At 37.2% G+C, this 9,975-nt stretch overlaps 1 protein-coding gene across 1 annotated transcript; it reads right to left on the bottom strand.

Annotated features, from left to right (window-relative positions):
• Positions 1 to 980: 980 nt before the first annotated feature.
• On the bottom strand, positions 981 to 9,904 carry LOC101850758 (nucleoside diphosphate kinase homolog 5). The gene is made up of 5 exons (XM_005109939.3): positions 9,666 to 9,904; positions 7,967 to 8,172; positions 3,979 to 4,079; positions 2,422 to 2,540; positions 981 to 1,507 (listed from the first exon to the last, which is right to left on the bottom strand). Exons 1-5 carry the CDS (start codon positions 9,807 to 9,809, stop codon positions 1,430 to 1,432), a joined length of 648 nt encoding a protein of 215 aa, XP_005109996.1. The 5' UTR covers positions 9,810 to 9,904; the 3' UTR covers positions 981 to 1,429.
• Between the last annotated feature and the right edge of the window lie 71 nt (positions 9,905 to 9,975).

Genomic DNA, 9,975 nt, shown 5'->3' with positions numbered 1-9,975 from the left:
AGTGGTATAGTATAATGCAAAGTGTGAGAAGTGATGTGGAGGGAGGGGAGTGGTGTACTGCGGAGTGGTGCAGAGCGGTGTAGTGCGGAGAGCAGAGCAGTGGGATGCAGAGCGTTGTAATGCTGAACATTGTAGTGCAGAGTGATATGAATGGGCCACGGGTAGTGGTATGATGTCATATGACGTTGAATGTTGTGAAGGAGTGTACAATGTAGTGATAATATGTTTTGTGGTCCTGTGTGATGCAAAGTGCAGTGGTGTGAAGTGCTGCAGTGTGATGTCCTGTACTGTCAGGTAGTGACAGGAGAAGTGACAAGTTTAAATGTAATATGTGAGGCAGCGTGGTGGAATCAGGCTCTCGTCAATTTTTGGGCATGTAGAGTTATTGGTATCATCTCAAAGGTTGTCGACTTGTCTTTATTTGGATGAAAAAAATATCCATTTATCCTGAATAAAAGTCGAGATATTTGTGATTGAAAAGGGTGGGGGTCACCTGTTTTCAGAGGTAAAATTAGTGAGAAAATGGCCGCCAAAGATTAGTTATTTCCTTATCCTAAGAGTCCGTGGAAACTGAAAACATACAGTTTTTGTGCCTTTAATCATCCTTTTTCAGAAAACTCCACACAGAAATTAGTTCTGGGCATGAAAGGTGTAAAGCCAAAAAACAAAAGTTTGATAAAAATTCATAAACCTGTGGAAAAATGCAAGTTTCTTCACTTTGATTATTTTGACGAGAGCCTGATTCCACCACGCTGCCTCACATATTTAGTTTTCATTTTAAAGCATGGCGCAGAGTGATGTTACATCTACCAGTGAAAATAAATTAAAAGAGTTTAAACTGACAATCAATCTAATTGGTCAAAAAACTGCTTCTCAAATTGTTGACTAGTTGTATAAAAATATATACCATAATTCGATGCAGAATTGCCAATAATATCAAAATTAAAAGCACAATGAGATAATTTAACACAGTAGTCAACTGACATGGGTCATAAATTTTTAATACATGTATATCATATCTTACAATCAGATATTCTTAAAAAAACATACAACAAGCACACTTTTATAGCATGCATGGTTCACATCTGTATAAATTAACATTCTACTGCCTAATGATGTCAACAATTTGTCGTTCTTCTAGCAAAATAGATTTGGCAAAGCAGAGGAAAATTGGGAAAGAAAAGCTGAATTTTGTATTTGAAAAAAAAAAGAGTTATCATGAATGTTGTAAAAAGTCATAATTCCTGAATAGGCCTATCATTCTCCCACGAACTGGATTTCAATTCAACTCATCTGCCAAGACAGAATTTTATTTCTATTTACATAACAAACCCCCAGACAACTGCTCAAATAAGTAATGACATTACTCTTTCTCTGGGAACATTTTTCTCTAGGAAACGTTGGTTCTCTCTGTCAGATCACGTGGTGTTTATGCGAGCTCAACAATTGGGTTCCTTACTCTTGGTTTGTTAGGGTTGTTCTCCAAGAGCCAGTCAGCTAACCACAACTGAAAAATAAAATAATTTAAAAAATCAACAGCAGTTCAAACACCAAAATTCACTGAGGACTTTTAAAAACTTATCTTAAAAATATAAACACAGACTAATAGAGTTAGGACAGATACCTCAAGATAAGCCACTAACCTTTAAAATGGATGGATATAAAATTTACCAAACAAATTATTCATGTACAACAGAAGCTAACAAGGTAACTGAAACTTAGTTATTACTAAGCATAAACTTTGGTCACAACCTTATTTTACAGCAGTGCAAAATTGGGAATGGTTAAGAGAGAGAACCACAAAGACAAATAAATTTAATCCATTACATTATTATAAAGAAATAATATTTTGCCACAATATGACTTGAATCAGATAACCTGAGAAATTCTTTTATAAGGACATTAGAACAGTTAGGAATTTTCTTACTTTTGCATCAAAACACAAAGATATTCAGTTTCACGGAATCAAGTGAATTGCTCTGGAAATAATCATAAAAAGGAAGCAGAGTAATGTGTTTTCTAACTGAACTGAATTTCAATTCAACTCATCTGCCAAGACAGAATTTTATTTCTCCAGACAACTGCTCAAATAAGTAATGACATTACTCTTTCTCTGGGAACATTTTGCTCTAGGAAACGTTGGTTCTCTCTGTCAAATCAATTGGTGTTTATGCGAGCTCAACAATAGGATTCCTTACGGCGACATAAATTTTATTTTGGTTGGCTCAACAATTTTCAGATTAGAATTTGATTCAAAGAAAACACTATACCGATGTTACAGTGAAGTGTAGAGAAAATGGTTAAAAACGCAAACAGGACCCCCTCCTTCAACATTCTCTTTTCTCAGTAAAACAATATCTTTAGTTTACAGTACACAGTGAGCAAGGGACAATATTTTCACAGAACAGAAATCATTAATACCACAGGGTCCTCTGGCTTCTTCTTTGCCAGATCAGTGAGTCCTTTGAGCAGGGTGGGGTTAACAGATTTTGACAAATAATCCTTCGCTGCCTGGCCTGTAGCTACTGGTTCCACAATGGCTGAAATATTTTAATGCATAGAAATAAGAATTATTTTTTCTGGCAAGAATTACTTTTAATTTGTCACATGCGATAAAAAGTCCAGGAATGAAATGCAGATCTAACAGAACATTCCTTTTCAATAGTGGTAAAAAAAAATTTAAGTCAACACAGACATACTGCCTACAATAAGGACACTTAATAGAAACAAATTTTTAAATTCTTGTAATCTTCCTGAAGTAGAATTTTGCTTCTTTTTCTGACAAGACACTTACACAGCAATATACTCTTCAGCTTTGCACTGAACATCTCTTAAAAGCTGCTTACAAGTGATGCTCATTTCTTTCATCACCCCCCCCCCCCCCCCCCCCACACACACACCCATTCACTGATTCAAACACCAAATTGTCGAAGGCAGTGCCATACTGTCTGTCTTTGACCACACCCCACTACCCTGCCCCTACCATCACATGACTAGATTTTAAAGAGTTCTAACAGCGAACACACACAACAGGTGATGTGCAATGATGCGCCTCGATACCAACAGTGTATGTATCACAAAGAGCGGGAGTGAGCCTGGTGGGCTCACAGAATTTGACACATGTATTCTCGATGATCATGGGTGTGTTCATTGTGGGTTTATTTTTCCTGTTGCGCATGCAGGGTGATTTGAATTTGAGACAACAGCGAGGAAAAATGTGGTCAGACTTTTTTAGATGAGCGGTTTTACACATTCACATGGTTGTTCGATAATACAGTGCTGCCAATACAAAAACAATATAACAGTTCAGTCAGAGAATAGCATATGTGGCATCGTGATGAAATCAGGTGCTCATCAAAATAATGAAATTTTTTAATCCAACATTTTTCTGCCCGTCAGGCAACTTTTATCATTTTTTTTGTTTTTGGCTTAACACATTCTTTGTTCATTTAAAAACACATTCATATGTGAAATTTACTTTAAAATATTAATCAGAAGTACAAAAAATATAAATTTGCAGTTTCCAAGGCCTATGCAGATTTGGATTAATCAAACTTAGGCTAATTTTACCTGTCACCAGGTGACTCCCGTGTCTTAAGAAATTTTGACTTCTATTCAAGATAGCTGGGTATTTTTCTCATCAAAAGCAAGTCAAATGAACAAGCTTTAAGATTATACCATCAACTCCATAAGTCCCAAAATTGATGAGCCCCTGATTTAACCATATTGTGACACAATGTTCGAAGTATCCATGAATTTTAATTTTGAATGCTGGAGTTATCTGTGCTTGACTGTATATTTGAATGCCTGCAGCCTAACTTAAACATTATATAAGTGCCAACATTCTCTTAAGAACATCTGATACCATTAGTATGTCCTGATATTGCTTAAAGCACGACTATGTGGAAAATTCATATTCAAATAAATCCTCCTTTTCCCTGTTAAGGATATAAAGATAGAGATATGATGGAAACTTACAGTCAGGAAAGAAAAATCTGATTTCCCTTTGTGAACTGCTGAAGCTGTCACTGCCGTGAAGTGCGTTTCTTTGGTCATCTGTTCCATAGAGTGCTCGGAGGCTGAAAGAAATAAACAAAACAAAACATTAATTATGCAATTTCGTATTATATCTAGTTTCACAGAACAAATACTCAAGTTGAAAATAATCAGTCCAGTACATATATAATTCATTCAGTTTAGCAGCTCATTGGCTTGGTGGCTGCAAGTGGCATATGTTGATATGCTTAACTTCTCAGGAAAGCTAAATGGGAAAGACTTTGTACAGGACAAAAAACACTCATACCTGTAGTGTCCTAGATACGGTTATCACACCAAGTACGGTATTAGTATTTCAAGTCGGTGTTACCCGCCTGTGTGTTATGCAATGTAGGTCAATTAAACAAAGAAAGTCTCAGAACACCCGTTCATGGATGTCGCATGTGTTTTTCTTATTGTGCTAGCCCCTTCAACATAACAATACCTTCAATGCCAAAAAAGTCGGTTTCTTTCATTCCTAAAATTTGAAATTTTACCAATAGAGTTTTTACCAGTTTTGGCAGTAGGCCTACATACAGAGGTGTCCAAAAGACACTTGAAATTGTATTCACCCAATTATCATGTTAAAGCTTTGCACTACCCACTCATACAACATACAAATTTAAAGCTGAATAAATTCTGCATCATCTGATACATTAATATTCATCTGCTACATCTATATGATTTGCCCGAGATATGGTCACTCAAAAATTAACCTTAAAAAATCAGACTTCCCAAAATCCTGTGATATCAAAGAAACCAGTGTGTCTGTATTGAGGTGCACCAACATTGGCAGAGTGGACATGTATTGTATATCAAATAAATGGAGAATTTTTTTGTCGACTATGAATGATATTTTATTAGGATAGTTTGAAACTGATTGGAAATGAAGCAGTTACAAGTAACCAAGCAAAACTTGGTCTTCGCATGTGCTCATAGTAGTTTTTTGTTCAGGAGACATTGGTTTTTGTATAGAGCACTAACTCTTTGGGTATGGACTGTGCTAAATTTTGGACATAATTATCTGTCATTTCATCCCAAATGTCATGGAGAGTTGCAAACAAAGCATCTGAACTGTAAGCAAAGTTGTGTTTCTTCAACTGCTGTTTCATGGGGCTCCGCATATCTGTTAGATTCAAATTGGGGCTGTTTATTGATGACAACTCTGTTGTTGGTATGATTGTTTTTTCCAGAATTGTCTGAAGACAGCTGTGTGAATAGGTGCTTTTTCATGCATAAAGATGTCTACTTGAAGGACAATATGACATCAATAAGGATACCACATGACATTCCAGCACTTGTGCGATGTAGTCATCTAAACATAGTCTTCCATTGATTTTTACCAAGTGGGGGTTTACTTCATTCCAGCAAGGCTAACCTTAATCATGGCAGTTTCATGGCCTCTGTTCCTCAGTGACAGATAATTATGTCCAAAATCTAACTAACACAGTCCATGCTCAAAAGTGTTGATGCTCCACACAAAATCAATGGCTTGTAAACAAAATACTAGTGCACATCTTTAACATCAAGTCCAAGTTTTGCGTGGTGTCTATGTCTGCTCTGTTTTCCAATCTGTCTGAAAATATCGGAAATAAAACGTTTGTCATAGCAGCAGAGATAAAAATATTATTATTATCATCATCAATGCCTTTCACCCCTGGCCACATAGGCCACATACAAGCTCCTTCGATTTATCTCTGTCCTGAGCAATCCTTCCAAGCTCATTCCAAGTGAGCTTCATCTCTCTCATGTTCCTAAATTCCACACATCTCCACCAGGTTTCCCGTGGCCTACCCCTGCCTCGTGCTCCTTGTGGGTTCCACTGCAGTGACTGTCTTGTGATGTTTCCGCTGGGCTTTCTTAAAGTGTGTCCCATCCATCGCCACTTTCTTAGTATAGTCTTCCATTGATTTTTACCAAGTGGGGGTTTACTTCATTCCAGCAAGGCTAACCTTAATCATGGCAGTTTCATGGCCTCTGTTCCTCAGTGACAGATAATTATGTCCAAAATCTAACTAACACAGTCCATGCTCAAAAGTGTTGATGCTCCACACAAAATCAATGGCTTGTAAACAAAATACTAGTGCACATCTTTAACATCAAGTCCAAGTTTTGCGTGGTGTCTATGTCTGCTCTGTTTTCCAATCTGTCTGAAAATATCGGAAATAAAACGTTTGTCATAGCAGCAGAGATAAAAATATTATTATTATCATCATCAATGCCTTTCACCCCTGGCCACATAGGCCACATACAAGCTCCTTCGATTTATCTCTGTCCTGAGCAATCCTTCCAAGCTCATTCCAAGTGAGCTTCATCTCTCTCATGTTCCTAAATTCCACACATCTCCACCAGGTTTCCCGTGGCCTACCCCTGCCTCGTGCTCCTTGTGGGTTCCACTGCAGTGACTGTCTTGTGATGTTTCCGCTGGGCTTTCTTAAAGTGTGTCCCATCCATCGCCACTTTCTTAGTATAGTCTTCCATTGATTTTTACCAAGTGGGGGTTTACTTCATTCCAGCAAGGCTAACCTTAATCATGGCAGTTTCATGGCCTCTGTTCCTCAGTGACAGATAATTATGTCCAAAATCTAACTAACACAGTCCATGCTCAAAAGTGTTGATGCTCCACACAAAATCAATGGCTTGTAAACAAAATACTAGTGCACATCTTTAACATCAAGTCCAAGTTTTGCGTGGTGTCTATGTCTGCTCTGTTTTCCAATCTGTCTGAAAATATCGGAAATAAAACGTTTGTCATAGCAGCAGAGATAAAAATATTATTATTATCATCATCAATGCCTTTCACCCCTGGCCACATAGGCCACATACAAGCTCCTTCGATTTATCTCTGTCCTGAGCAATCCTTCCAAGCTCATTCCAAGTGAGCTTCATCTCTCTCATGTTCCTAAATTCCACACATCTCCACCAGGTTTCCCGTGGCCTACCCCTGCCTCGTGCTCCTTGTGGGTTCCACTGCAGTGACTGTCTTGTGATGTTTCCGCTGGGCTTTCTTAAAGTGTGTCCCATCCATCGCCACTTTCTTAGTCCTATTTCTACTTCTATATATCTAATTCTATCCTGCCACTTAATTCTTTGAATACTCCTCATACATCTGTTGATGAAAGTCTGGACTTTATATAATACTATTATATCATATATTCATTATTATATATATTATTATTATATCATTTATTTGATAAGTAATATTTGTCCATCCTTCTAATTTTAATACACTCCAATACAAGCGCAAAGACACTTTTATGTTTCTGTGATTTCACACAATTTAGCCAAGTCTGATTTTTAAAGGTTAATTTTGAGGGACCATACCTTGGGTGACTCTTATCGAAGATAAAATATTAATGTGGCAGATGATGCAGAATTTATTATCTTTGAATTGGTATGCTGCATGAGTGGATAGTGCAAGGCTTTAATACAATGACTGGGTGAATACATTTTCAAGTTTCTTTTGAACACTACTGTATATGTGCAATTTCTTTATTTTTTGCTTAATTTCTATCACACAACTCTTTTGTAACAATCACAGTGGTCGCTTATGGAGCCTACCATGGGTGAAGGACAAACTGTGTAAAAAAAAAATAAAAAAATTATCCCATCTTCTCTACTTTCCCACTTCATATAACCCGACATATTTGCATTCAATCCTAATTAGATATCCAATCTATGCAAATAATCATGTCTTTTGTTTTAGTAAGAGTTTTGCGACACTTGCAACACAATAGGTCATATAAGTGTCGAAGATTAGAGGTGTTACAAGAGAGTAACAAACACAAAAAAGAAGGAGGATGATAGACGTTTTATAGGAAAGAAGGAGCAAATCACTAGAGCACCCGCCAACCACCCACAATCACGTCTTGACTGCATTTTAAATTTAGTCAGACTATATCTATAATTTATCACAAAATAGTTAACTTACCACTCAGGGTGAGTCTGGCGAGCTTTGATGGTGTTGGTGGGCCCAATGAGCTCTCTCCAATATGAAATGGCGCGATCCTTTGCAATCATCAGTGTAATGATAGGTCCACTGCTCATGTAAGCTACAAGGCTAGGGAAGAACAGTTTCCCATAATGCTCTGCATAGAAGTCACTTGCTTGTTCAGGTGTAAGATGTACTCTCCTTTTCTGAGGATGAAATTTTACAAGTTACCAAAATTATTTTAATCTTTACCCCTTCAATGCCATATGCACACCTTGAAATATTGAGGAAATGTAAAATGCATTGTATCAAAAGGGTTATTTTATTAAATGGATGCAAATTCTATACAGAAGAATGAATGTATGTTGGTAAATTCTGAAAAGTCATGAATGATCATCATTATTATGTTTCAATCTTCATGAAGCTCTACTATATGTCCCTAGAGGAACAGTGTCAGATATTCACCTATATATAAATAAAAAGCCAAAGATGCAAATAGGCTCTGGGTAGGAGAACTCCACATGATCCACCTATATCAGAAGTAAAAAAAATTAACACTTTGCAGTCACACAGCCAGCAGTACAAAATACCCGCATATGGTCAACCCAGCCAGGAGAGCGACTGCAACGGACTTCTCAGGCCTGGCGTACTAGCGCAGAACTGCGACAAGAGACCAGAACGAATAATTTTCACCGGTGCATTATTGCACCTAGTGACCACAAAGAGTTAAATTTAACTACCCATGTATTTAACTCGTATTCGGAATTTAAGGTACGTTTTTGAGACCACTTAGAAATATATATACACAATACTGTCCTCAAACTATGATACGCATCATTTTGTCAGGAGCATAGGATTAAAATAGAGCTATAAATTTAAAAGAAAATAGGCTATAATAGCTTTCTATCATTGTCTTTCTGTTTATCATGTACGCCTTATTTATACTGAGAGAAAATTTATAAAAGAATAATTTTAAAACACTGTTAAGTTGGTAATTATATTGAACAATAGAGTGCGTACTAAATAGAGTAGTTTATGTGCACTTCTCCACATATTCTTGTCAAAATGTAAACTTACCACAATGAATTGGGTAATATATAGAGGTAGTTCAGCAATATTCAACACATGAGGCAGGCCCATTTAAGGCATTTATATGGACATCTGCTATTTCTACTACACTAAAATCACCCATATTCGACAATATGCTACAGAATTATTGTCATCAAGTTGGATATGCACCCAGTAGGCTACATTTTGTTCAGTACATATCAGCCTCCTAAACTACCTATAAAACTGATTTATAACATAAAAAGCTAACTTACAGAGCTGCTTTTTATCACAGGGCTGGGATTTTTCCTCATTATTTATATCACTAGGGCTGATGAAAGAGATGTAGCTTCCAGTGCTGAGAGAGATCCAATAAGCTCACACAATATCATAATTATTTTAGCTTGACAATACTACTGTGATGATAGTAGGAGGCCTACTGACTGATACACAGCACTTTCCACGGCACGGTACACATCAACTGGTGCTGAATGAAAACAAAGCCTAACATTTAATGATCAATCGGTATACCGATCAATCAAATGATACATTCATACCCTGATTCAGCAATATTCCTAGATAAAAACACCAGACTGAAGTTCTGCAGTCTCTGTTATGAAAATGTAAACATTCACTTGATACGTTTCTTTACCTGTAAAATTGCGAATCCCGATCTCAAAATAATGTCCTCGATTTCCTCTGCTTTATGGAGGGCGTCTGGCTTGATAATAGCCAAAGTGCGTTCCACATAAATGTGTGGAGGTTCCATCGTCACTTGATCATCACCACCTGTCATCTTGTCAGTTTTATTTTTCACGATAGACTTTGAATTCTCTCACTGCTTTCATCTGAGATCTCTGCTCTCTCTCTCTCTCTCTCTTGGATGATTTACGCCAGCGTTGCTACGCGATGACGAACGCGATCTCGCTTTTTCTCGGGGAAATGCACGAACCCTAACACAG

This window comes from Aplysia californica, unplaced genomic scaffold, assembly GCF_000002075.1.
Source record: "Aplysia californica isolate F4 #8 unplaced genomic scaffold, AplCal3.0 scaffold00833, whole genome shotgun sequence".
NCBI lineage: Eukaryota > Metazoa > Mollusca > Gastropoda > Aplysiida > Aplysiidae > Aplysia > Aplysia californica.
This window is presented reverse-complemented; position numbering and strand designations above follow the sequence as displayed.